Source organism: Chiloscyllium plagiosum, unplaced genomic scaffold (assembly GCF_037043375.1).
Source record: "Chiloscyllium plagiosum isolate Xiang-an unplaced genomic scaffold, Cpla_swu_hap1 HiC_scaffold_22, whole genome shotgun sequence".
NCBI classification, from domain to species: domain Eukaryota; kingdom Metazoa; phylum Chordata; class Chondrichthyes; order Orectolobiformes; family Hemiscylliidae; genus Chiloscyllium; species Chiloscyllium plagiosum.
This window is the reverse complement of record NW_028270160.1, coordinates 39,274,254-39,300,411: the sequence shown is the minus strand read 5'-3', so window position 1 is coordinate 39,300,411 and position 26,158 is coordinate 39,274,254. Positions and strand designations below refer to the sequence as shown.

Sequence of the window (26,158 nt, the reverse complement as noted above, 5' to 3'; positions counted from 1 at the left end):
TGAGGTGGAGTGACAAGAGCTCCACATAATGAAACAGCAGTAATTTCAAGTAAACCTGTTGGACTATAACCTGGCGTCATGTGACGTCTCACTTTGTCCACCCCATTCCAACACCAGCACCTCCACATCATGAATATGAGGCTGTCAGACAAGTGATTGGCAATTTTTGGAATTTCGGACAAAACCAAGCAGTCAGTTACTTGAAGTGATTCTGATTTTATAATTAGCAAAGTGGCTTTAGATTGTGTGACAAGAAGGAAAAGGATTAGCGAATGCTACTTTTGTCAAACTGTATTATAACAGACTAAAGAAACTTGCAATTACATTGTACCATAGTTTTGTTTCAAAAGATGTTTGGGTTTGTGGTTGTATTGCTAATTTGCCTTCTAACGAAGAAGTTGTGTTTTTATGGACAACTGCTTTCATTTAATTTTACCAATTAGCAACTTTTATTTTGCTGAAAGGCAAATTCATATAATTGGTATCAATAAGATAAATTAATTGATGTTTCAAATACTTAACAAAAGAAGTTTAAGTACCTGAAATTTAAGAAAATTGTTAATATTCTTTTGGAGTGGTCTTTCTAAACTTGTAATTATATCCCTATGTGATTTCTTGACCATGAGGAGAGACAATCTTTCTAAAAGCATTCCCTTTCTCATTCTATTAATCAATAGATTGATCCAAGGTAATTAGTTTGAATAATAGCCAGGCAGCCTCCTTTGGTAACGTCACTCACTGGCCCAATAACCACACCTCCTCAAGCCACAGTCTCTGCCCCCACCTCGAACTCCAGCCCCACTCCAGGTCCTAGCTCGCATCCCTCCCCAAACACCAGCCCCACTCCAGGTCCTAGCTCCCATCCCTCCTCAAACACCAGCCCCACTCCAAGTCCTCGCTACCATCCCTCCCTGAACTCCAGCCCAACCCCAGATCCTAGCTCCCATCCCTCCTTGAACACCAGCCCCACTCCCGGTCCTAGTTCCCATCCCTCCTCGAACACCAGCCCCACTCCAGGTCCTCGCTACCATCCCATCCTGAACTCCAGCCCAACCCCAGATCCTCGCTACCATCCCTCCCCGAACTCCAGCCCCACTCCAGGTCCTAGCTCCCATCCCTCCCCAAACACCAGCCCCACTCCAGGTCCTAGCTCCCATCCCTCCTCAAACACCAGCCCCACTCCAGGTCCTCGCTACCATCCCTCCTCGAACACCAGCCCCACTCCAGGTCCTAGCTCCCATTCCTCCTCGAACTCCAGTCCCACTCCAGGTCCTCGTTACCATCCCTCCTCGAACTCCAGCCCCACCACAGGTCCCAGCTCCCATCCCTCCTCGAACTCCAGCCCCAGTCCAGGTCCTAGCTCCCATTCCTCCTCGAACTCCAGCCCCACTCCAGGTCCTCGTTACCATCCCTCCCCGAACTCCAGCCCCACTCCAGGTCCTAGCTCCCATTCCTCCTCGAACACCAGCCCCACTCCAGGTCCTAGCTTCCATCCCTCCTATAACACCAGCCCCACTCCAGGTCCACACTACGATCCCTCCTTGAACACCAGCCCCACTCCAGGTCCTCGCTACCATCCCTCCCTGAACTCCAGCCCAACCCCAGAGCCTAGCTCCCATCCCTCCTTGAACACCAGCCCCACTCCCGGTCATAGTTCCCATCCCTCCTCGAACACCAGCCCCACTCCAGATCCTCGCTACCATCCCATCCTGAACTCCAGCCCAACCCCAGATCCTCGCTACCATCCCTCCCCGAACTCCAGCCCCACTCCAGGTCCAAGCTCCCATCCCTCCCCGAACACCAGCCCCAGTCCATGTCCCAGCTCCCATCCCTCCTCGAACTCCAGCCCCACTCCAGGTCCTAGCTCCCATCCCTCCTCAAACTCCAGCCCCACTCCAGGTCCTCGCTCCCAAACCTCCTCGAACCCCAGCCCCAGTCCAGGTCCTCCCTCCCATCCGTGCTGTGCCTTCAACGTTCCCCCAGTCCTCAGTAAAGGGCACCTTTAAATGTCTGTGTTCCCAGATTAGTGAGGTCAACACACGCTGCGACCTTGAATGTTTCTTGCTCCGCCTCCGTGCCTACCTTTACAACCAAGACACCCACTCTCCCACCGAGGATTCCTTCTCCCACTTCCGACACACCCCATCCATCTGGACACCCCATGCTGGCCTGCTACCCGCCCTTGACCTCTTCATTTCAAACTGCTGCCATGACGTCAACTGCCTCAACCTGTCCAACTGCCTCACCCATTCCAACCTTTCACCCTCACAACACGCAGCCTTCCACTCTCTCCGCTCCAACCCTAACCTCACCATCAAACCAGCAGATAAAGGGGGTGAGTGGTAGTTTGGCGCACTGACCTCTGCATCGCTGAAGCCAGGCGCCAACTTGAAGATACCTCCTCCTACCGCCCCCTCGAACATGACCTCACCACCCCCCCATCTCCCAGACGACACCCAACCTCATCACCTCAGGGGATTTCCCACCCACAGCTTCCAATCTCACAGTTCAGGAACCCCTGCACTGCCCGATTCTACCTCCTACCCAAGATCTATAAGCCTGACTACCCCGGCCGACCCATCATCTCAACCTGCTCCTGTCCCACCGAACTCAGCTCCACCTACCTCAAGACTGTCCTACCCTGATCCAGGAACTCCCCATATTGTTTGGGACACTACCCACGCCCTTCACCTCCTCCAAGACTTCCATTTCCCCAGCCCCCAATGCGTCATCCTCACCATGGACACCCACACCCTGTACACCTCCATCCGCCATGACCAAGGCCTCCAAGCTCTCCGTTTCTTTCTCTCCTGATGTCCCATCAGTACCCTTCCACTGACATCCTTTTTGTTTGACTGAATTGGTCCTCACCCTCAACAATGTCTCTTTCCACTCCTCCCACTCCCTTCCGTGGATACCCTCATGGCCGCCAGCTATGTCTGTCTTTTTCTCAGCTACATGGAACAGTCTATCTTCCGGAGTTACACTGGCACCATTCCCCATCTTTTCCTCCGCTACATTGATGACTGCGTTGGCGCCACCTCGTGCTCCCACCAGGAGGTCCAACAGTTCATCAACTTCACCAACACATTCCACCCCGACCTTAAATTCACCTAGACCATCTCTGACACCTCCCTCCCCTTCCTAGAACCTCTCCATCTCCATCCACAACGACAGCCTCAACACTAACATTTTTTACAAACCCACTGACTCCCACAGCTACCTGGATTACCTCCTCCCACCCTACCTCCTGCAAAATGCCATTGCGATTTCCCAATTTCTCAGCCTTTGCCGCATCTGCTCCCAGGAGGACCAATTCCACCATAGAACACACCAGATGACCTCCTTCTTTAAAGACCAAAATTTCCCCTCCCACGTGGTTGAAGATGCCCTCCAATGCATCTCATCCATGTCCTGCACCTCTGCCCTCAAACCCTACCCTCCAACCGCAACAAGGACAGACCCCTCCCCCCGGTCCTCACCTTCCACCCCACCAACCTGTGCATAAATCACATCATTCGCTGACATTTCCTCCATCTACAAATGTACCCCACCACCAGAGATATATTTCCTTCCCCAACCCTATCTGCTTTCCGCAAAGACCGTTCCCTCCACGTCAGATCTACGCCCCCTAACAAGCCGCCGTCCTCTCCTGGCATCATCCTCTGCCACCGCAGGAATTGCAAAACCTGTGCCCACACCTCCCCCCTTACGCTTGTCCAAGGCCCTAAAGGAGCCTTCCACATCTATCAAAGTTTCACCCGAGCTTCCACATGTCATTTACTGTATCTGTTGCTCCTGATGCGGTCTCCTCTACATTGTGGAGACTGGATACCTTCTCGCAGAACATCTCCGGGACACCCGCATCAATCAACCCCACCACCCCGTGGCCGAACATCATAACTTCCCTTCCCACTCTGCCGAGGACATGCAGATCCTGGGCCTCCTCCATAGCCACTCCCTCACCACCCAATGCCTGGAGGAAGAATGCCTTATCTTCTGCCTCAAGACTCTTCAACCCCAGGGCATCAATGTGGACTTCACCAGTTTCCTCATTTCCCTGGCCCCCCACCTTACCCCAGTTCCAACCTTCTAACTCAGCACCATCCTCATGACCTGTCCCATCTGTCAATCTTCCTTCCCACCTATCTGCTTCACCCTCCTCTCTGACCTATCACCTTCACCCCCACCTCTATCCACCTATTGCACTCTCAGCTACCTTCTCCCCAGCCCCATTCCCCTTCCATTTATCTCTCCACCCCCGAGGCTCCCAGCCTCATTCTTGATGAAGGGCTTTGGCCCGAAATGTTGATTTTCCTGCTTCTCAGATGCTGCCTGACCTGCTGTGCTTTTCCAGCAACACACTCTCAACTCTGATCTCCAGCATTTGCAGACCTCCCTGTCGCTTAAGCATAAAACTTCAGCCTTAGTAATTTGCTGAAGCCCTCAAAACTGAGGTGACATGTCTTAATGGCATTGCTGACTTTGGCGAACCTTCTTCAGAAGCACCTGTCTTACATTTCCAAGGTTTACTCGGGCAATATCACATCCATTCAAAACAAAAAGCAATTAAGAGAGAAGATGCCCAGAGCATCTGTAAGTATGAGTAGCTGAAAATAATGGCAAAAAAAAACCAAGCCAGCACATCTCATCAGAAGTAACAGAATTAACTGCTTTGGGCTAAGAAGCTTAGTGACCTGAAACACAGGATCCAGTCTTGTCCCAAGCAACCAGGAAGCATCAATCTTATGTCCAAATAGAGAAGACATTTTCTACTGATGTGTTACAGTGTTGGTGTTGGTACATTAGCTGGAGAGACTCATTACCCAGTTCTGCGCCATTATGCTTACTCAACAACAGAACATCACCTGCTAAGTATGGCAATGCAGACAATGTCTCATGATAAGCAATAAATTGACTGAGGATTTTCTGAGAACAATTATGATTCCATAACCACCTTGTTAACCCCTCAACAGCAGTACCAGATAATGGAATTGCTAAGTCATGAACTGTTACAGGTTCACCTGCATCTCTTACCAATACAGATGAGATGTATTGACCACAAAACCCGACCAGGGACACTTCCCAAGAACATATGCAGGATCATAACTGTTGAACAGTTGTGGAAATTAGATAAATATGGTTTAAATATGATGCCTCTCCCACTAATTGTTGTTGGCAACTCCTGGAGGACAGCTTGTATAAAAGTTTTTCTTTTGATTTGAATCATGAAGCAACATATTGAAACATGAACAGCTATTGAGTATCGCCACTCAAATTATTGATGGAGGCACTGCCATAGTTGAATTTGACCTGCCTGATTTATCTAGCTTGGCAGTTAACTGTCAATCATTATCTATTTGGTGCATTTTCTATGGTAACTTCTCCACCAGTCAGAGTGTATTTGTCAGGCAACAAGCACTTTCTTCTCAAAGAGTATAAAATGGTGGGTTCCCTTTGCATTGGGATTTCTTGTGAATCTCCTTGATGAATGCAAATCAAAAGGCTTTGAAAAAAAAGGCCTTTTTTTCAACAATATCAAGTTCTGAGCTATCCAACAACAACAGCAAACATTGTTTTAACCAGCACCTTATGAACTGGCACTCTTGATAAATCAACAAAAATGATCTACCTCAAATACTGTGGAGTTTACTGCATTATTCTGTCCAATTATTATAGTTTTTTAACTTATTTACCTCAATGTAAATATAGTTGTTGTTGAGTCAAATAGCTATATGCAATATCAACATTCGATTCAACTTCAAGTCAATTTCTCCTGAAATGCCACAATCTATTGCGATGTCTGAGTGGTTAGTAGAAGGTACCAGTGAAATGGTTCTCTGCTGATAAGTTTTATTTAAGGCAAAGTTGTACCATTATTTAAGAGATTTATGCTATAAATATAGTATAACAGTGACATGTAGATGCCCCTGCATTCTCTCTCTATTACTTAGAATGTGCCTTTACATTGATTATGAGGATCTCTTGATTATCCAGAATATTTGATCAATTTGCACATTCCTGGTCTCATAGGTGCTGGATAACAAAAAGGTTTGCTGGACTTGCAAATGGTTTATGATTGAATTAACAGATTAGTGAAAGAAATTGCTTTTCTGTGCTCTTCTTACCCCTCTCTCCAGAAGCATATCCCGGAAATGATTTATACGTTCTTCTAACGGGACCATAGTCCGGTGTGGAGTATTTTCCAAACTTTTTCCATTCATTTCTTCCTTTGCTGAATTAGCAATCTCTGGCTGTTCAGTTCTTTAAAAAGAATTTTAGTACATTGATTTCATTTAATGGTAAGAAGGATGCTTGGATTTTGTGCTTTTAGAGACAATAACAAATTGGAATCTTGTCAGTTTCCATGCACTACAGGAAACATTTGTCCAACAGAGTTTCATTGACTTCAATGTTGGAATCCATACCAATCACAACTTGCTCATTTCATGCTAAACAATCACCTAGTCTTCTGGGCTGAAAGATCTAAAAAAAAAGTTGCAATTTCAAACAGACCATAGCGAGCCAATGGCATTTCAATGATATGAACCTACTTTACCATAGGTAAGCAACAGGCTTGCACTCTTTTTGCCAGGAGTAGTATCTTTAAAGATCTCTTAAAAAAAAATCCTAATCCTCAAAAAGTAAAATTGCTCTTCATTCTTTGTGCAGGACAGTGAAAAGTATGAGACATCAGTTGTGTGCAGTACTGTGTGAGTTTGCCAGTTTTCCAACCCTTCAGGACTGCCCTGGAATATCCAGGAATTAAAGACTGATTTTCAGGACATGATTGCATACAACCCAGATGAGAAAAATGCACTAATAAATTGTGGGTGTTTTAAAATTCTCTGAATACTTTCATTTATTAGTTATAAAAATATCTGACATGGGGAAAAAATAGCTGTTTGGATTATCCTCATTTCACAATCAGCTAATGAAGAGTTTATTCATTTTCTGATTAGTGTGATCAGCCAATGCAACATTCTTTGTCTTTTCCAAATGAAACAAAACCTCCCAGCTGTTTTCATCCCCCTCAGCCACATCTGAAAAATCTTTCCCAATAAAACAAGGCCCCAACAGGTATCAGATGATACAGGTAGTTGATGGTAAAGGTTCATCTTGGAGTGCAGTTACTAGCGGTGTTCCGCAAGGATCTGTTTTGGGACCATTGCTGTTTGTCATTTTTATAAATGACCTGGAGGAGGGGCTAGAAGGTTGGGTGAGCAAGTTTGTGGATGATATGAAAGTCGGTGGAGTTGTTGATAGTGAGGAAGGATGTGTCAGGTTACAGCGGGATATAGATAAGTTGCAGAACTGGGCAGAAAGGTGGCAAATGGAGTTCAATGTAGATAAGTGTGAGGTGATTCACTTTGGTAAGAGTAACAAAAAGACGGGGTACTGGGCTAATGGTCGGATACTTGGTAGTGTGGATGAGCAGAGGGATCTTGGTGTCCATGTACACAGATCTCTGAAAATTGCCACCCAGGTAAATAGTGCGGTGAAGAAGGCATATGGTGTACTGGCTTTTATTGGTCGAGGAATTGAGTTCCGGAGCCCTGAGGTCATGTTGCAGTTGTATAAGACTCTGGTGCGGCCGCATCTGGAGTACTGTGTGCAGTTTTGGTCGCCATACTATAGGAAGGATGTGGAGGCACTGGAACGGGTGCAGAGGAGGTTTACCAGGATGTTGCCTGGTATGGTAGGAAGATCGTATGAGGAAAGGCTGAGGCACTTGGGGCTGTTTTCATTGGAGAAAAGAAGGTTTAGGGGTGACTTGATAGAGGTGTACAAGATGATTAGGGATTTAGATAGGGTTGACCATGAGAACCATTTTCCACGTATGGAGTCAGCTATTACGAGGGGGCATAGCTTTAAATTAAGGGGTGGTAGGTATAGGACAGATGTTAGGGGTAGATTCTTTACTCAGCGAGTCGTGAGTTCATGGAATGCCCTGCCAGTAGCAGTGGTGGACTCTCCCTCTTTATGGGCATTTAAGCGGGCATTGGATAGGCATATGGAGGATAGTGGGCTAGTGTAGGTGAAGTGGGCTTGGATCGGTGCAACATCGAGGGCCAAAGGGCCTGTACTGCGCTGTATTTTTCTATGTTCTAGAAGTTCTATGTTCTAGAAAGCAGCAACTGTCAGTCCACATTCTTGTTATGGATATACTGGAAATGTGGAATAGAGGTCATAACGGAGTAAACTGCCTCTCGTACCTGTTAATTGCTTTCTGTCTTTTTAGCATTTAGCAGTTCTCCACATATGGAGCATGTTTTAAATTTTGTTGGAAAATATAGCCATTAGGTTATTAGATTAAATAGAAAAACAGTAAATTAGTGATAATCAATTTCTAAATTAAAGATGCGACCAGAAGCAGGCAAGTTGAAACCATGGTGATATCATAATATGCTAACTATCTTTAATAACAGATACTATGTATTCGTAAAACTACAGAATAGGGCTTGTGCCAATAAGCTTCGCAAAATTGTAGCATCTTTATGCATTATGTATCTTTGTACCATTTCAATTCAACATAATGAAACTTCATGACAGTGTCACTATATGAGGAAATTTTCTTCATTTATAACAGTTGTCTTGAGATTCATTACAGAAAATCTAACCAAGATAATGTGTAACAGTTTCAAATCCTGCTGGATTTTCAGTTTCAGATCCAAAAATACCACTTTATACACGATAGAGAAGTGCATTCTTACATTCCTATGGCTGAGCATTGAATTGTCTACGAAAAAAATACTCTGGAAACATCATCCAATTTAAGGTTGAGATCCCCATACACCTGCGTAAAGATGCAGGGTGAAATCTTATTGAGACAATAAGGGTCTAAGCCGCTGGATGGACAGTCAACAAGATACCTATGCTACCTCTTTGGAAGAAGGACAACTGCACTGTGTGCCATTCAGGCACTTAACTGGTCAATAGAGGGTCCTCGACAATCAAAGAATGGAGTGCTACCTATTGAGAGCTGTCAGCCAATCAGATGCTGGTAGCCTTTCAGCAGTGCCTCCAGGGGGTGATGGTAGCTGCTGTTGATGCTACACCAAGCCATGGCCTCACGCTGAGGAGGCTCTCAGGCATGGGTGAGGGTCACAGGGTGAGGGTGGAGCTCATTAGGGAACAGAGTTACTCTTAAATGGAGAGTGTGGCTTTTATCAGACCCCTCTTATCAATGCTGGAACCCTGAAACAGGCACACAAAGCAGCTTTGAATGAGACCTGCCTGGAAGCCCCTGAAGCAAGGGTATGCTATTCGTTCGTCCTACTCCGTCCTGGATCAATATGCTGGGTCACTATTACTCCACTGCTGGGTCAATATCAAGGTAATGATGAAGCTGTTGAGTGGTTATGTCCACTTAAATATCACAAATAACTGTGGGATGGGAATCAAAAGTGTGGTCCTGGAAAAGCACAGCCGGTCAGGCAGCATCCAAGGAGCAGGAGATTTGACATTTCAGGCATGAGCCCATCATTAGGAATGAGGCTTGTGGGCGAGGGGCTGAGAGATAAATGGTAGGGGAGTGGGGTTGGGGGAAAAGTAGCTGAGAATGCAATAGGTAGATGAAGGTGAAGGAGAAGGAGAAGGTGATAGGTTGGAAAGGAGGGTGGAGCAGATAGATGGGAAAGGTGATGGACAGGTCAAGAGGGCAGTGCCGCATTGGAGGCTTGTGACTAGTATAATTTGGGGAAGAGAAATGAGGAAACTGGTGAGATCCACAATGATCTCATGTGGTTGCAGGGTGCCAAGGCGGAATATGAGACGCTCTTCCTCCAGGCGTTGGGTGGTTAGGATTTGGCTATGGAGGAGATCCAGGACCTGCATGTCTTTGGCAGAATTGGAGGGCAAGTTGAAGTGTTCAGGCACGGGTGGTGGGGTTGGTTGGTGCAGGTGTCCCAGAGATGTTCTCTGAAACGATCTGCAAGTTGGCGTCCTATCTCCCTGATGTAGAGGAGGCCACATCGGGTGCAACGGATACAGTAGATAACATTGGTGGAGGTACAGGCAAATTTCTGTCTGATGTGGAAGGATCCTTTGGGGCTTTGGATGGAGATGAGGTGGCAAGTGTGGGCACAGATTTGCACTTCCTGTGTTGGCTGGGGAAGGTGCCAGGAATGAAGTATGGGCTGGTGTTGGGGGGGAGGGGAGGGGAGGGGGGAGGGGAATGTGGATCTGACAAGGGAGTAGCGAAGGGTATGGTCTCTCCGGAATGCAGATAGGGGTGGGGAGGGAAATATATCTCTGGTGATGGAGTCCATTTGTACATGATGGAAGTGTTGGAATATGTTGCAATGTATATGGAGGTTGGTGGGGTGGAAGATGAGGACCGGGGGGGATTCTGCCCTTTCTGCATTGTGGGGTGGGGTTCATGGGCGGAGGTGCGGGAAGTGGACGAAATGCACTGGAGGTCATTGTCGACTAGGTAGGAGGGGAAACTACGATCTTGGGAGGCCATATGGGATTTTCTAAAATGGAATTGGCCATCCTGGGAACAGATGCGGCAGAGATGGAGGAATTGGGAATAACGGATGGCGTTTTTACAGGAGGTAGGGTAGGAAGGTCATCCATGAGCCTCCACATTTACTCCATCCCTCCTGATGAAATGCACCCCTTCTGACACCAAACCTGCCACTGGGAAGATTTTACCTGCACTTAACCTGTGAACACTGTTGAAGCATACGGTCATGAGAGATCAACCTCAGTTTGTGAAAAATACCCATGAAACTGCCTGTACAACTAATACTAATTATATGACTACTAATTCCAAACTTATATGAATAGCTGTAAAAGCTTTTGTTGTTAATATTCATTACATCAGCAAATCTATGACATTCTTAAAACTTGACCTCATCAAACTCTAAATTGGGCAAGCATTTTAATTAAGTGCTCCATTCTATTGCAGTAACTCATTATGTAGAGGAAATAAATGCTTCCTGCACTCCACAGGCATCTAATTCAACAAATGTTCTGTGCAATTAAAACGTAGTTTTGGTCAGAGGGCAGGTTAAGATACTTAAGATGAGAAGTGTTATCCATAACAATACAAAGCTAATGTTTAATTCATTACCAGACTACCTCTGGTCATCAAGATGCTTTCAGCACCACACTGGGTCAGATTATTGTCAAATTGTTTTCATTAATTTATGACAGTTTTCATTTCTTGAAAATCTGTCATTGTCCAGAATCTACATTTTAAACAAAATGATAGACAACTCGAACATTCAATTTCTCATCCAAAACAATGCAAACACAAAAGCATTTTGAAGTGATTTTATTTTCTTGAAACAAATATAGACTTTGGAAATGGTAAGTACATGTGAAGCAAATTTTGGTTGATTAGCTAGTTTTAATGGTGCATTTTATGATGTTGCCTCTTTTCAATTTATCTGTAAAGATTACATTGGTTTACCCTGGTGGCATTAACATGGAACATACTTTTTCTTTTAGTTTTAGGAGGCATAATTAATGAAAGCAACTTATAAAAGATATTCTGATTGTAATACCTGTGAACTGTCAACAATTCTCACCACTTCTGTATGCCAAACTGCCATTATGTGATCACCTTTAAATGCCTCACCCGTTAAACTTACCAAAACTTTTACCAAACTCTAAATTGGGCAAGCATTTTAATTGAGTGCTCCATTCTACTGCAGTAACTCATTATGTAGAGGAAATAAATGCTTCCTGCACTCCACAGGCATCTAATTCAACAAATGTTGAGGGGTGGCACGGTGGCTCGGTGGCTCGCACTGCTGCCTCACAGCACCAGCGTCCCAGGTTCTATTCCATCCTTGGGCAGACTGTCTGTGTGGAGTTTGCACATTCTCCCCGTGTCTGTGTGGTTTTCCTCTTACAATCCCAAGATGTGTGGGCCAGGTGAATTGGTCATGCTAAATTGCCCATAGTGTTAGGTGCATTAGTCAGAGGGAAATGGGTCAGGATGTGTCACTCTTCGGAGGGTTGGAGTGGACTGGTTGAGCCGAAGGGCCTGTTTCCACACTGTAGGGAATCTAATCTTAAAAAAAATGCAGACTGGAGATGTCGATGAGACTAAAATATAAACTGCTGCATTAGATATTTCTGATTGACAAATCCTGATTAGAAATTAAAAAGGAATGGGTTGTGAAGTATCAAAGAGGTCTTTACTGACATTCCCCAAGGGCTAGCACTGTGTCATTATGAATTCTTAGCTAAATTTCAAACAGTGAATTATCTCAGGAGACAGTTCCGACTTGACATTTGATTGACAGCTTAAAAAGTCTTTGATTTGGGGTCTGAAGAGAAGTTTGTTTTCTTTTCAAGTGATTAACCAGTTGAGGAAATTTAGAAATTTTATGTGAGTTTTATGTTTGGGCATTTTTAAAAATACATTAGACCTCTTCCTATCTTGTGTGTTTTTTTCATTTCACCATCTTGGATTCTGGGCGAATGGTGACATAATTTGCATCAAGGGTACAAGGCACCAGAAGGGGCTGATTGGGACCAAGGTCTACTATTGAAACGATGAGTTGCCATGTAGTTTAAGGTGTCATGGTGGGGGGAGCATAAATTGGACCGGAGTTGAAATGATGCATTTGAGGGCCATAGGTTGTTGATGGAGGGGGAAGGTGTTGGTGAAGGGGGAGGTGTTGGTGGAGGGGGGAGGTGTTGTTGGAGGGGGGAGGTATTGGTTGAGGGGGGAGGTGTTGGTTGAGGGGGGAGGTGTTGGTGGAGGGGGGAGGTGATGTTGGAGGCAGGAGGCGTTGGTGGAGGTGGGGAGGTGTTGGTGGAGGGGGTAGGTGTTGGTGGAGGGGGGAGTTGTTGGTGAAGGGGGAGGTGTTGGTGGAGGGGGTAGGTGTTGGTGGAGGGGGGGAGGTGGTGAGGGGGGAGGTGTTGGTGGAGGCGGGGAGGTATTGGTGGAGGGGGGAGGTGTTGGTGGAGGCGGGGAGGTGTTGGTGGAGGGGGGAGGTGTTGGTGGAGGCGGGAAGGTATTGGTGGAGGGGGGAGGTGATGGTGGAAGGGGAGGTGTTGTTGGAGGCGGGTGATGTTGGTGGAGGAGGGAGGTGTTGTTGGAGGTGGGGAGGTGTTGTGGGAGGTGGGGAGGTGTTGGTGGAGGGGGGAGAGCTGTTGATGGAGGCGGGGATGTGTTGGTGGAGGGGAGAGGTGTTGGTGGAGGGGGAGAGGTGTTGGTGGAGGGGGAGAGGTGTTGGTGGAGGGGGAGGTGTTGGTGGAGGGGGGAGGTGTTGGTGGAGGGGGAGAGGTGTTGGTGGAGGGGGAGAGGTGTTGGTGGAGGGGGAGGTGTTGGTTGAGGGGGGAGGTGTTGGTGGAGGGGGGAGAGCTGTTGATGGAGGGGGGAGGTGTTGTTTGAGGGGGGAGGTGTTGGTGGAGGGGGAGGTGTTGGTGGAGGGGGAGAGGTGTTGGTGGAGGGGGAGGTGTTGGTGGAGGGGGAGAGGTGTTGGTGGAGGGGGGAGGTGTTGGTGGAGGGGGAGGTGTTGGTGGAGGGGGGAGGTGTTGGTGGAGGGGGGAGGTGTTGGTGGAGGGGGGAGGTGTTGGTGGAGGGGGGAGGTATTGGTTGAGGGGGGAGGTGTTGGTTGAGGGGGGAGGTGTTGGTGGAGGGGGGAGGTGTTGGTGGAGGGGGGGAGGTGTTGGTGGAGGGGGAGGTGTTGGTTGAGGGGGGAGGTGTTGGTGGAGGGGGAGAGCTGTTGATGGAGGGGGGAGGTGTTGGTGGAGGGGGGAGAGCTGTTGATGGAGGGGGGAGGTGTTGGTGGAGGGGGAGGTGTTGGTTGAGGGGGGAGGTGTTGGTGGAGGGGGGAGGTGTTGGTGGAGGGGGAGGTGTTGGTTGAGGGGGGAGGTGTTGGTGGAGGGGGGAGGTGTTGGTGGAGGGGGAGGTGTTGGTTGAGGGGGGAGGTGTTGGTGGAGGGGGAGGTGTTGGTGGAGGGGGGAGGTGTTGGTGGAGGGGAGAGGTGTTGGTTGAGGGGGAGGTGTTGGTTGAGGGGGGAGGTGTTGGTGGAGGGGGGTGGTGTTGGTGGAGGGGGAGGTGTTGGTTGAGGGGGGAGGTGTTGGTGGAGGGGAGAGATGTTGGTTGAGGGGGAGGTGTTGGTTGAGGGGGGAGGTGTTGGTGGAGGGGGGAGGTGTTGGTGGAGGGGGGAGGTGTTGGTGGAGGGGGGAGGTGTTGGTGGAGGGGGGTGGTGTTGGTGGAGGGGGAGGTGTTGGTTGAGGGGGGAGGTGTTGGTTGAGGGGGGAGGTGTTGGTGGAGGGGGGTGGTGTTGGTGGAGGGGGAGGTGTTGGTTGAGGGGGGAGGTGTTGGTGGAGGGGAGAGGTGTTGGTTGAGGGGGAGGTGTTGGTTGAGGGGGGAGGTGTTGGTGGAGGGGGGAGGTGTTGGTGGAGGGGGGAGGTGTTGGTGGAGGGGGGAGGTGTTGGTGGAGGGGGAGAGGTGTTGGTGGAGGGGGGAGGTGTTGGTGGAGGGGGGAGGTGTTGGTGGAGGGGAGGTGTTGGTGGAGGGGGGAGGTGTTGGTTGAGGGGGAGGTGTTGGTGGAGGGGGAGGTGTTGGTTGAGGGGGGAGGTGTTGGTGGAGGGGGGAGGTGTTGGTGGAGGGGGAGGTGTTGGTTGAGGGGGGAGGTGTTGGTGGAGGGGAGAGGTGTTGGTTGAGGGGGAGGTGTTGGTTGAGGGGTGAGGTGTGGTTGGAGGGGGGAGGTGTTGGTGGAGGGGGAGGTGTTGGTGGAGGGGGAGAGGTGTTGGTGGAGGGGGGAGGTGTTGGTTGAGGGGGGAGGTGTTGGTGGAGGGGGGAGGTGTTGGTTGAGGGGGAGGTGTTGGTTGAGGGGGGAGGTGTTGGTGGAGGGGTGAGTTGTTGGTGGAGGGGGAGAGGTGTTGGTGGAGGGGGAGAGGTGTTGGTTGAGGGGGAGGTGTTGGTTGAGGGGGGAGGTGTTGGTGGAGGCGGGGATGTGTTGGTGGAGGGGGGAGGTGTTGGTTGAGGGGGGAGGTGTTGGTGGAGGGGGGAGGTGTTGGTTGAGGGGGGAGGTGTTGGTGGAGGGGGGGAGATGTTGGTGGAGGGGGGTGGTGTTGGTGGAGGGGGAGATGTGTTGGTGGAGGGGGGAGGTGTTGTTTGAGGGGGGAGGTGTTGGTGGAGGGGGGAGGTGTTGGTGGAGCGGGGAGGTGTTGGTTGAGGGGGGAGGTGTTGGTGGAGGGGGGAGATGTTGGTGGAGGGGGGTGGTGTTGGTGGAGGGTGGGAGGTGTTGGTGGAGGGGGGAGGTGTTGGTGGAGGGGGGAGGTGTTGGTTGAGGGGGGAGGTGTTGGTGGAGGGGGGAGGTGTTGGTTGAGGGGGGAGGTGTTGGTGGAGGGGGGAGATGTTGGTGGAGGGGGGTGGTGTTGGTGGAGGGGGAGAGGTGTTGGTGGAGGGGGGAGGTGTTGGTGGAGGGGGGAGGTGTTGGTGGAGGGGGGAGGTGTTGGTGGAGGGGGGAGGTGTTGGTCGAGGCAGGGAGGTGTTGGTGGAGGGGGGAGGTATTGGTGGAGGGGGGAGGTGTTGGTGGAGGCGGGGAGATATTGGATGAGGGACTAGAGCTGTTGGTGGAGGTGGGGAGGTGTTGGTGAAGGGGGAGGTGTTGGTGGAGGGGGGAGGTGTTGGTGGAGGGGGAGGTGTTGGTTGAGGGGGGAGGTGTTGGTTGAGGGGGGAGGTGTTGGTGAAGGGGGAGGTGTTGGTCGAGGCAGGGAGGTGTTGGTGGAGGCGGGGCGGTGTTGGTGGAGGTGGGGAGGTGTTGGTGAAGGGGGAGGTGTTGGTGGAGGGGGGAGGTGTTGGTGGAGGGGGAGGTGTTGGTGGAGGGGGGAGGTGTTGGTTGAGGGGGGAGGTGTTGGTTGAGGGGGGAGGTGTTGGTGAAGGGGGAGGTGTTGGTCGAGGCAGGGAGGTGTTGGTGGAGGGGGGAGGTGTTGGTGGAGGTGGGGAGGTGTTGGTGGAGGCGGGGACTTGTTGGTGGAGGGGGGAGGTGTTGGTGGACGGGGGAGGTGTTGGTTGAGGGGGAAGCTGTTGGTGTAGGTTGGGAGGTGTTGGTGGAGGCGGGGAGGTGTTGGTGGAGGGGGGAGGTGTTGGTTGAGGGGGAAGCTGTTGGTGTAGGTTGGGAGGTGTTGGTGGAGGCGGGGAGGTGTTGGTGGAGGGGGGAGGTGTTGGTTGAGGGGGAAGCTGTTGGTGTAGGTTGGGAGGTGTTGGTGGAGGCGGGGAGGTGTTGGTGGAGGGGGGAGGTGTTGATGGAGGGGACAGGTGTTGGTGGAGGGGGAAGGTGTTGGTGGAGGGGAGGGGTGTTGGTGGAGGGGGGAGGTGTTGGTGGAGGGGGGAGGTGTTGGTGGAGGGGGAGGTGTTGGTTGAGGGGGGAGGTGTTGGTGGAGGGGGGAGGTGTTGGTGGAGGGGGAGGTGTTGTTTGAGGGGGGAGGTGTTGGTGGAGGGGAGAGGTGTTGGTTGAGGGGGAGGTGTTGGTTGAGGGGGGAGGTGTTGGTGGAGGGGGGAGGTGTTGGTGGAGGGGGAGGTGTTGGTTGAGGGGGGAGGTGTTGGTGGAGGGGGGAGGTGTTGGTGGAGGGGGGAGGTGTTGGTGGAGGGGGAGAGGTGTTGGTGGAGGGGGAGAGGTGTTGGTGGAGGGGGAGAGGTGTTGGTTGGGGGGAGGTGTTGGTTGAGGGGGGAGGTGTTGGTGGAGGGGGAGAGGTGTTGGTGGAGGGGGAGAGGTGTTGGTGGAGGGGGAGAGGTGTTGGTTGAGGGGGGAGGTGTTGGTGGAGGGGGGAGAGCTGTTGATGGAGGCGGGGATGTGTTGGTGGAGGGGGGAGGTGTTGGTTGAGGGGGGAGGTGTTGGTGGAGGGGGGAGGTGTTGGATGAGGGGGGAGGTGTTGGTGGAGGGGGGGAGATGTTGGTGGAGGGGGGTGGTGTTGTTGGAGGGGGAGAGGTGTTGGTGGAGGGGGGAGGTGTTGTTTGAGGGGGGAGGTGTTGGTGGAGGGGGGAGGTGTTGGTGGAGCGGGGAGGTGTTGGTTGAGGGGGGAGGTGTTGGTGGAGGGGGGAGATGTTGGTGGAGGGGGGTGGTGTTGGTGGAGGGCGGGAGGTGTTGGTGGAGGGGGGAGGTGTTGGTGGAGGGGGGAGGTGTTGGTGGAGGGGGGAGGTGTTGGTTGTGGGGGGAGGTGTTGGTGGAGGGGGGAGGTGTTGGTTGAGGGGGGAGGTGTTGGTGGAGGGGGGAGATGTTGGTGGAGGGGTGTGGTGTTGGTGGAGGGGGAGAGGTGTTGGTGGAGGGGGGAGGTGTTGGTGGAGGGGGGAGGTGTTGGTGGAGGGGGGAGGTGTTGGTTGAGGGGGGAGGTGTTGGTGGAGGGGGAGGTGTTGTTGAGGGGGGAGGTGTTGGTGGAGGGGGGAGGTGTTGGTCGAGGCAGGGAGGTGTTGGTGGAGGGGGGAGGTATTGGTGGAGGGGGGAGGTGTTGGTGGAGGCGGGGAGATATTGGAGGAGGGACTAGAGCTGTTGGTGGAGGTGGGGAGGTGTTGGTGAAGGGGGAGGTGTTGGTGGAGGGGGGAGGTGTTGGTGGAGGGGGAGGTGTTGGTGGAGGGGGGAGGTGTTGGTTGAGGGGGGAGGTGTTGGTTGAGGGGGGAGGTGTTGGTGAAGGGGGAGGTGTTGGTCGAGGCAGGGAGGTGTTGGTGGAGGCGGGGCGGTGTTGGTGGAGGTGGGGAGGTGTTGGTGAAGGGGGAGGTGTTGGTGGAGGGGGGAGGTGTTGGTGGAGGGGGAGGTGTTGGTGGAGGGGGGAGGTGTTGGTTGAGGGGGGAGGTGTTGGTTGAGGGGGGAGGTGTTGGTGAAGGGGGAGGTGTTGGTCGAGGCAGGGAGGTGTTGGTGGAGGGGGGAGGTGTTGGTGGAGGTGGGGAGGTGTTGGTGGAGGCGGGGACTTGTTGGTGGAGGCGAGGAGGTGTTGGTGGACGGGGGAGGTGTTGATGGAGGGGGCAGGTGTTGGTGGAGGGGGAAGGTGTTGGTGTTGGCAGGGAGGTGTTTGTGGAGGCGGGGCGGTGTTGGTGGAGGTGGGGAGGTGTTGGTGGAGGGGGGAGGTGTTGGTGGAGGGGGAGGTGTTGGTGGAGGGGGGAGGTGTTGGTTGAGGGGGGAGGTGTTGGTTGAGGGGGGAGGTGTTGGTGAAGGGGGAGGTGTTGGTCGAGGCAGGGAGGTGTTGGTGGAGGGGGGAGGTGTTGGTGGAGGTGGGGAGGTGTTGGTGGAGGCGGGGACTTGTTGGTGGAGGCGAGGAGGTGTTGGTGGACGGGGAAGGTGTTGATGGAGGGGGCAGGTGTTGGTGGAGGGGGAAGGTGTTGGTGTTGGCAGGGAGGTGTTTGTGGAGGCGGGGCGGTGTTGGTGGAGGCGGGGAGGTGTTGGTGAAGGGGGGAGGTGTTGGTGGAGGGGGGAGGTGTTGGTGGAGGTGGGGAGGTGTTGGTGGAGGGGGGAGGTGTTGGTGGAGGTGGGGAGGTGTTGGTGGAGGTGGGGAGGTGTTGGTGCAGGGGGGAGGTGTTGGTGGAGGGGGGAGGTGTTGGTGGAGGGGGGAGGTGTTAGTGGAGGGGGGAGGTGTTGGTGGAGGCGGGGTGGTGTTGGTTGAGGGGGAGGTGTTGGTGGAGGGGAAGGTGTTGGTGGAGGGGGGAGGTGTTGGTGGAGGCGGGGAGGTGTTGGTTGAGGGGGAGGTGTTGGTGGAGGTGGGGAGGTGTTGGTGGAGGCGGGGAGGTGTTGGTGGAGGAGGAGGTGTTGGTGGAGGGGATGGTGTTGGTGGAGGCGGGGAGGTGTTGGTGGAGGCGGGGAGGTGTTGGTGGAGGGGGGTGTTGTTGGTGGAGGTGGGGAGGTGTTGGTGGAGGCGGGGAGGTGTTGGTGGAGGTGGGGTGGTGTTGGTGGAGGGGGAGGTGTTGGTGGAGGGGGGAGGTGTTGGTGGAGGGGGAGGTGTTGGTGGAGGGGGGAGGTGTTGGTGGAGGTGGGGAGGTGTTGGTGGAGGCGGGGAGGTGTTGGTGGAGGTGGGGTGGTGTTGGTGGAGGGGGAGGTGTTGGTGGAGGGGGGAGGTGTTGGTGGAGGTGGGGAGGTGTTGGTGGAGGGGGGAGGTGTTGGTGGAGGGGGGAGGTGTTGGTGGAGGCGGGGTGGTGTTGGTTGAGGGGGAGGTGTTGGTGGAGGGCAATGTGTTGGTGGAGGGGGGAGGTGTTGGTGGAGGCGGGGAGGTGTTGGTTGAGGGGGAGGTGTTGGTGGAGGTGGGGAGGTGTTGGTGGAGGGGGGAGGTGTTGGTGGAGGAGGAGGTGTTGGTGGAGGGGAAGGTGTTGGTGGAGGCGGGGAGGTGTTGGTGGAGGTGGGGAGGTGTTGGTGGAGGGGGGAGGTGTTGGTGGAGGGGGGAGTTCTTGTTGGAGGTGGGGAGGTGTTGGTGGAGGGGGGAGGTGTTGGTGGAGGCGGAGAGGTGTTGGTGGAGGTGGGGAGGTGTTGGTGGAGGGTGGAGGTGTTGGTGGAGGCGGGGAGGTGTTGGTGGAGGTGGGGAGATGTTGGTGGAGGTGGGGTGGTGTTGGTGGAGGGGGAGGTGTTGGTGGAGGGGGGAGGTGTTGGTGGAGGGGGGAGGTGTTGGTGGAGGGGAGAGGTGTTGGTGGAGGGGGGAGGTGTTGGTTGAGGGGGGAGGTGTTGGTGGAGGGGGAGGTGTTGGTTGAGGGGGGAGGTGGTGGAGGGGGGAGGTGTTGGTGGAGGGGGAGGTGTTGGTTGAGGGGGGAGGTGTTGGTGGAGGGGAGAGGTGTTGGTTGAGGGGGAGGTGTTGGTTGAGGGGGGAGGTGTTGGTGGAGGGGGGAGGTGTTGGTGGAGGGGGAGGTGTTGGTGGAGGGGGAGAGGTGTTGGTGGAGGGGGGAGGTGTTGGTGGAGGGGGAGGTGTTGGTTGAGGGGGGAGGTGTTGGTGGAGGGGGGAGGTGTTGGTGGAGGGGGGAGGTGTTGGTTGAGGGGGAGGTGTTGGTTGAGGGGGGAGGTGTTGTTGGAGGGGTGAGGTGTTGGTGGAGGGGGAGAGGTGTTGGTTGAGGGGGAGGTGTTGGTTGAGGGGGGAGGTGTTGGTGGAGGCGGGGATGTGTTGGTGGAGGGGGGAGGTGTTGGTTGAGGGGGGAGGTGTTGGTGGAGGGGGGAGGTGTTGGTTGAGGGGGGAGGTGTTGGTGGAGGGGGGGAGATGTTGGTGGAGGGGGGTGGTGTTGGTGGAGGGGGAGTGGTGTTGGTGGAGGGGGGAGGTGTTGTTTGAGGGGGGAGGTGTTGGTGGAGGGGGGAGGTGTTGGTGGAGCGGGGAGGTGTTGGTTGAGGGGGGAGGTGTTGGTGGAGGGGGGAGATGTTGGTGGAGGGGGGTGGTGTTGGTGGAGGGCGGGAGGTGTTGGTGGAGGGGGGAGGTGTTGGTGGAGGGGGAGGTGTTGGTTGAGGGGGGAGGTGTTGGTGGAGGGGGGAGGTGTTGGTTGAGGGGGGAGGTGTTGGTGGAGGGGGGAGATGTTGGTGGAGGGGGGTGGTGTTGGTGGAGGGGGAGAGGTGTTGGTGGAGGGGGGAGGTGTTGGTGGAGGGGGGAGGTGTTGGTGGAGGGGGGAGGTGTTGGTTGAGGGGGGAGGTGTTGGTGGAGGGGGGAGGTGTTGGTCGAGGCAGGGAGGTGTTGGTGGAGGGGGGAGGTATTGGTGGAGGGGGGAGGTGTTGGTGGAGGCGGGGAGATATTGGATGAGGGACTAGAGCTGTTGGTGGAGGTGGGGAGGTGTTGGTGAAGGGGGAGGTGTTGGTGGAGGGGGGAGGTGTTGGTGGAGGGGGAGGTGTTGGTGGAGGGGGGAGGTGTTGGTTGAGGGGGGAGGTGTTGGTTGAGGGGGGAGGTGTTGGTGAAGGGGGAGGTGTTGGTCGAGGCAGGGAGGTGTTGGTGGAGGCGGGGCGGTGTTGGTGGAGGTGGGGAGGTGTTGGTGAAGGGGGAGGTGTTGGTGGAGAGGGGAGGTGTTGGTGGAGGGGGAGGTGTTGGTGGAGGGGGGAGGTGTTGGTTGAGGGGGGAGGTGTTGGTTGAGGGGGGAGGTGTTGGTGAAGGGGGAGGTGTTGGTCGAGGCAGGGAGGTGTTGGTGGAGGGGGGAGGTGTTGGTGGAGGTGGGGAGGTGTTGGTGGAGGCGGGGACTTGTTGGTGGAGGCGAGGAGGTGTTGGTGGAGGGGGAAGCTGTTGGTGTAGGTTGGGAGGTGTTGGTGGAGGCGGGGAGGTGTTGGTGGAGGGGGGAGGTGTTGATGGAGGGGGCAGGTGTTGGTGGAGGGGGAAGGTGTTGGTGGAGGGGGGAGGTGTTGGTGGAGGGGAGGGGTGTTGGTGGAGGGGGGAGGTGTTGGTGGAGGGGGGAGGTGTTGGTGGAGGGGAAGGAGTTGGTTGAGGGGGGAGGTGTTGGTGGAGGGGGAGGTGTTGGTTGAGGGGGGAGGTGTTGGTGGAGGGGGGAGGTGTTGGTGGAGGGGGAGGTGTTGGTTGAGGGGGGAGGTGTTGGTGGAGGGGAGAGGTGTTGGTTGAGGGGGAGGTGTTGGTTGAGGGGGGAGGTGTTGGTGGAGGGGGGAGGTGTTGGTGGAGGGGGAGGTGTTGGTTGAGGGGGGAGGTGTTGGTGGAGGGGGGAGGTGTTGGTGGAGGGGGAGAGGTGTTGGTGGAGGGGGAGAGGTGTTGGTGGAGGGGGAGAGGCGTTGGTTGAGGGGGAGGTGTTGGTTGAGGGGGGAGGTGTTGGTGGAGGGGGGAGGTGTTGGTGGAGGGGGAGAGGTGTTGGTGGAGGGGGAGAGGTGTTGGTTGAGGGGGGAGGTGTTGGTGGAGGGGGGAGAGCTGTTGATGGCGGCGGGGATGTGTTGGTGGAGGGGGGAGGTGTTGGTTGAGGGGGGAGGTGTTGGTGGAGGGGGGAGGTGTTGGATGAGGGGGGAGGTGTTGGTGGAGGGGGGGAGATGTTGGTGGAGGGGGGTGGTGTTGTTGGAGGGGGAGAGGTGTTGGTGGAGGGGGGAGGTGTTGTTTGAGGGGGGAGGTGTTGGTGGAGGGGGGAGGTGTTGGTGGAGCGGGGAGGTGTTGGTTGAGGGGGGAGGTGTTGGTGGAGGGGGGAGATGTTGGTGGAGGGCGGGAGGTGTTGGTGGAGAGGGGAGGTGTTGGTGGAGGGGGGAGGTGTTGGTGGAGGGGGGAGGTGTTGGTTGAGGGGGGAGGTGTTGGTGGAGGGGGGAGGTGTTGGTTGAGGGGGGAGGTGTTGGTGGAGGGGGGAGATGTTGGTGGAGGGGTGTGGTGTTGGTGGAGGGGGAGAGGTGTGGTGGAGGGGGGAGGTGTTGGTGGAGGGGGGAGGTGTTGGTGGAGGGGGGAGGTGTTGGTTGAGGGGGGAGGTGTTGGTGGAGGGGGAGGTGTTGGTTGAGGGGGGAGGTGTTGGTGGAGGGGGGAGGTGTTGGTCGAGGCAGGGAGGTGTTGGTGGAGGGGGGAGGTATTGGTGGAGGGGGGAGGTGTTGGTGGAGGCGGGGAGATATTGAATGAGGGACTAGAGCTGTTGGTGGAGGTGGGGAGGTGTTGGTGAAGGGGGAGGTGTTGGTGGAGGGGGGAGGTGCTGGTGGAGGGGGAGGTGTTGGTGGAAGGGGGAGGTGTTGGTTGAGGGGGGAGGTGTTGGTTGAGGGGGGAGGTGTTGGTGAAGGGGGAGGTGTTGGTCGAGGCAGGGAGGTGTTGGTGGAGGCGGGGCGGTGTTGGTGGAGGTGGGGAGGTGTTGGTGAAGGGGGAGGTGTTGGTGGAGGGGGGAGGTGTTGGTGGAGGGGGAGGTGTTGGTGGAGGGGGGAGGTGTTGGTTGAGGGGGGAGGTGTTGGTTGAGGGGGGAGGTGTTGGTGAAGGGGGAGGTGTTGGTCGAGGCAGGGAGGTGTTGGTGGAGGGGGGAGGTGTTGGTGGAGGTGGGGAGGTGTTGGTGGAGGCGGGGACTTGTTGGTGGAGGCGAGGAGGTGTTGGTGGACGGGGGAGGTGTTGGTTGAGGGGGAAGCTGTTGGTATAGGTTGGGAGGTGTTGGTGGAGGGGGGAGGTGTTGATGGAGGGGGCAGGTGTTGGTGGAGGGGGAAGGTGTTGGTGCTGGCAGGGAGGTGTTTGTGGAGGCGGGGCGGTGTTGGTGGAGGTGGGGAGGTGTTGGTGGAGGTGGGGAGGTGTTGGTGGATGGGAGAGGTGTTGGTGGAGGGGGGAGGTGTTGGTGGAGGGGGGAGGTGTTGGTGGAGGCGGGGTGGTGTTGGTGGAGGGGGAGGTGTTGGTGGAGGGGGCAGGTGTTGGTGGAGGGGGAAGGTGTTGGTGTTGGCAGGGAGGTGTTTGTGGAGGCGGGGCGGTGTTGGTGGAGGTGGGGAGGTGTTGGTGGAGGTGGGGAGGTGTTGGTGGATGGGAGAGGTGTTGATGGAGGGGGCAGGTGTTGGTGTTGGCAGGGAGGTGTTTGTGGAGGCGGGGCGGTGTTGGTGGAGGTGGGGAGGTGTTGGTGGAGGTGGGGAGGTGTTGGTGGATGGGAGAGGTGTTGGTGGAGGGGGGAGGTGTTGGTGGAGGGGGGAGGTGTTGGTGGAGGGGGGTGTTGTTGGTGGAGGTGGGGAGGTGTTGGTGGAGGCGGGGAGGTGTTGGTGGAGGTGGGGTGGTGTTGGTGGAGGGGGAGGTGTTGGTGGAGGGGGGAGGTGTTGGTGGAGGGGGGAGGTGTTGGTGGAGGTGGGGAGGTGTTGGTGGAGGTGGGGAGGTGTTGGTGGAGGTGGGGAGGTGTTGGTGGAGGTGGGGTGGTGTTGGTGGAGGGGGAGGTGTTGGTGGAGGGGGGAGGTGTTGGTGGAGGTGGGGAGGTGTTGGTGGAGGGGGGAGGTGTTGGTGGAGGGGGAGGTGTTGGTGGAGGGGGGAGGTGTTGGTGGAGGTGGGGAGGTGTTGGTGGAGGGGGGAGGTGTTGGTGGAGGGGGGAGGTGTTGGTGGAGGGGGAGGTGTTGGTGGAGGGGGGAGGTGTTGGTGGAGGTGGGGAGGTGTTGGTGGAGGGGGGAGGTGTTGGTGGAGGCGGGGTGGTGTTGGTTGAGGGGGAGGTGTTGGTGGAGGGCAATGTGTTGGTGGAGGGGGGAGGTGTTGGTGGAGGCGGGGAGGTGTTGGTTGAGGGGGAGGTGTTGGTGGAGGTGGGGAGGTGTTGGTGGAGGGGGGAGGTGTTGGTGGAGGAGGAGGTGTTGGTGGAGGGGAAGGTGTTGGTGGAGGCGGGGAGGTGTTGGTGGAGGTGGGGAGGTGTTGGTGGAGGGGGGAGGTGTTGGTGGAGGGGGGAGTTCTTGTTGGAGGTGGGGAGGTGTTGGTGGAGGGGGGAGGTGTTGGTGGAGGCGGAGAGGTGTTGGTGGAGGTGGGGAGGTGTTGGTGGAGGGTGGAGGTGTTGGTGGAGGCGGGGAGGTGTTGGTGGAGGTGGGGAGATGTTGGTGGAGGTGGGGTGGTGTTGGTGGAGGGGGAGGTGTTGGTGGAGGGGGGAGGTGTTGGTGGAGGGGGGAGGTGTTGGTGGAGGGGAGAGGTGTTGGTGGAGGGGGGAGGTGTTGGTTGAGGGGGGAGGTGTTGGTGGAGGGGGAGGTGTTGGTTGAGGGGGGAGGTGGTGGAGGGGGGAGGTGTTGGTGGAGGGGGAGGTGTTGGTTGAGGGGGGAGGTGTTGGTGGAGGGGAGAGGTGTTGGTTGAGGGGGAGGTGTTGGTTGAGGGGGGAGGTGTTGGTGGAGGGGGGAGGTGTTGGTGGAGGGGGAGGTGTTGGTGGAGGGGGAGAGGTGTTGGTGGAGGGGGGAGGTGTTGGTGGAGGGGGAGGTGTTGGTTGAGGGGGGAGGTGTTGGTGGAGGGGGGAGGTGTTGGTGGAGGGGGGAGGTGTTGGTTGAGGGGGAGGTGTTGGTTGAGGGGGGAGGTGTTGTTGGAGGGGTGAGGTGTTGGTGGAGGGGGAGAGGTGTTGGTTGAGGGGGAGGTGTTGGTTGAGGGGGGAGGTGTTGGTGGAGGCGGGGATGTGTTGGTGGAGGGGGGAGGTGTTGGTTGAGGGGGGAGGTGTTGGTGGAGGGGGGAGGTGTTGGTTGAGGGGGGAGGTGTTGGTGGAGGGGGGGAGATGTTGGTGGAGGGGGGTGGTGTTGGTGGAGGGGGAGTGGTGTTGGTGGAGGGGGGAGGTGTTGTTTGAGGGGGGAGGTGTTGGTGGAGGGGGGAGGTGTTGGTGGAGCGGGGAGGTGTTGGTTGAGGGGGGAGGTGTTGGTGGAGGGGGGAGATGTTGGTGGAGGGGGGTGGTGTTGGTGGAGGGCGGGAGGTGTTGGTGGAGGGGGGAGGTGTTGGTGGAGGGGGAGGTGTTGGTTGAGGGGGGAGGTGTTGGTGGAGGGGGGAGGTGTTGGTTGAGGGGGGAGGTGTTGGTGGAGGGGGGAGATGTTGGTGGAGGGGGGTGGTGTTGGTGGAGGGGGAGAGGTGTTGGTGGAGGGGGGAGGTGTTGGTGGAGGGGGGAGGTGTTGGTGGAGGGGGGAGGTGTTGGTTGAGGGGGGAGGTGTTGGTGGAGGGGGGAGGTGTTGGTCGAGGCAGGGAGGTGTTGGTGGAGGGGGGAGGTATTGGTGGAGGGGGGAGGTGTTGGTGGAGGCGGGGAGATATTGGATGAGGGACTAGAGCTGTTGGTGGAGGTGGGGAGGTGTTGGTGAAGGGGGAGGTGTTGGTGGAGGGGGGAGGTGTTGGTGGAGGGGGAGGTGTTGGTGGAGGGGGGAGGTGTTGGTTGAGGGGGGAGGTGTTGGTTGAGGGGGGAGGTGTTGGTGAAGGGGGAGGTGTTGGTCGAGGCAGGGAGGTGTTGGTGGAGGCGGGGCGGTGTTGGTGGAGGTGGGGAGGTGTTGGTGAAGGGGGAGGTGTTGGTGGAGAGGGGAGGTGTTGGTGGAGGGGGAGGTGTTGGTGGAGGGGGGAGGTGTTGGTTGAGGGGGGAGGTGTTGGTTGAGGGGGGAGGTGTTGGTGAAGGGGGAGGTGTTGTTCGAGGCAGGGAGGTGTTGGTGGAGGGGGGAGGTGTTGGTGGAGGTGGGGAGGTGTTGGTGGAGGCGGGGACTTGTTGGTGGAGGCGAGGAGGTGTTGGTGGAGGGGGAAGCTGTTGGTGTAGGTTGGGAGGTGTTGGTGGAGGCGGGGAGGTGTTGGTGGAGGGGGGAGGTGTTGATGGAGGGGGCAGGTGTTGGTGGAGGGGGAAGGTGTTGGTGGAGGGGGGAGGTGTTGGTGGAGGGGAGGGGTGTTGGTGGAGGGGGGAGGT

At 55.7% G+C, this 26,158-nt stretch overlaps 1 protein-coding gene across 2 annotated transcripts in view; it reads right to left on the bottom strand.

Annotated features, from left to right (window-relative positions):
* Positions 1-26,158, bottom strand: part of tcerg1l (transcription elongation regulator 1 like) — a 773,510-nt gene that overhangs the window by 142,349 nt on the left and 605,003 nt on the right. For both annotated transcript variants that reach the window (XM_043712591.2, XM_043712592.2), the window contains exon 11: positions 6,129-6,264. In XM_043712591.2, coding sequence (XP_043568526.1) covers positions 6,129-6,264 — 136 coding nt within the window. The remainder of the gene's footprint in view (positions 1-6,128; positions 6,265-26,158) is intronic.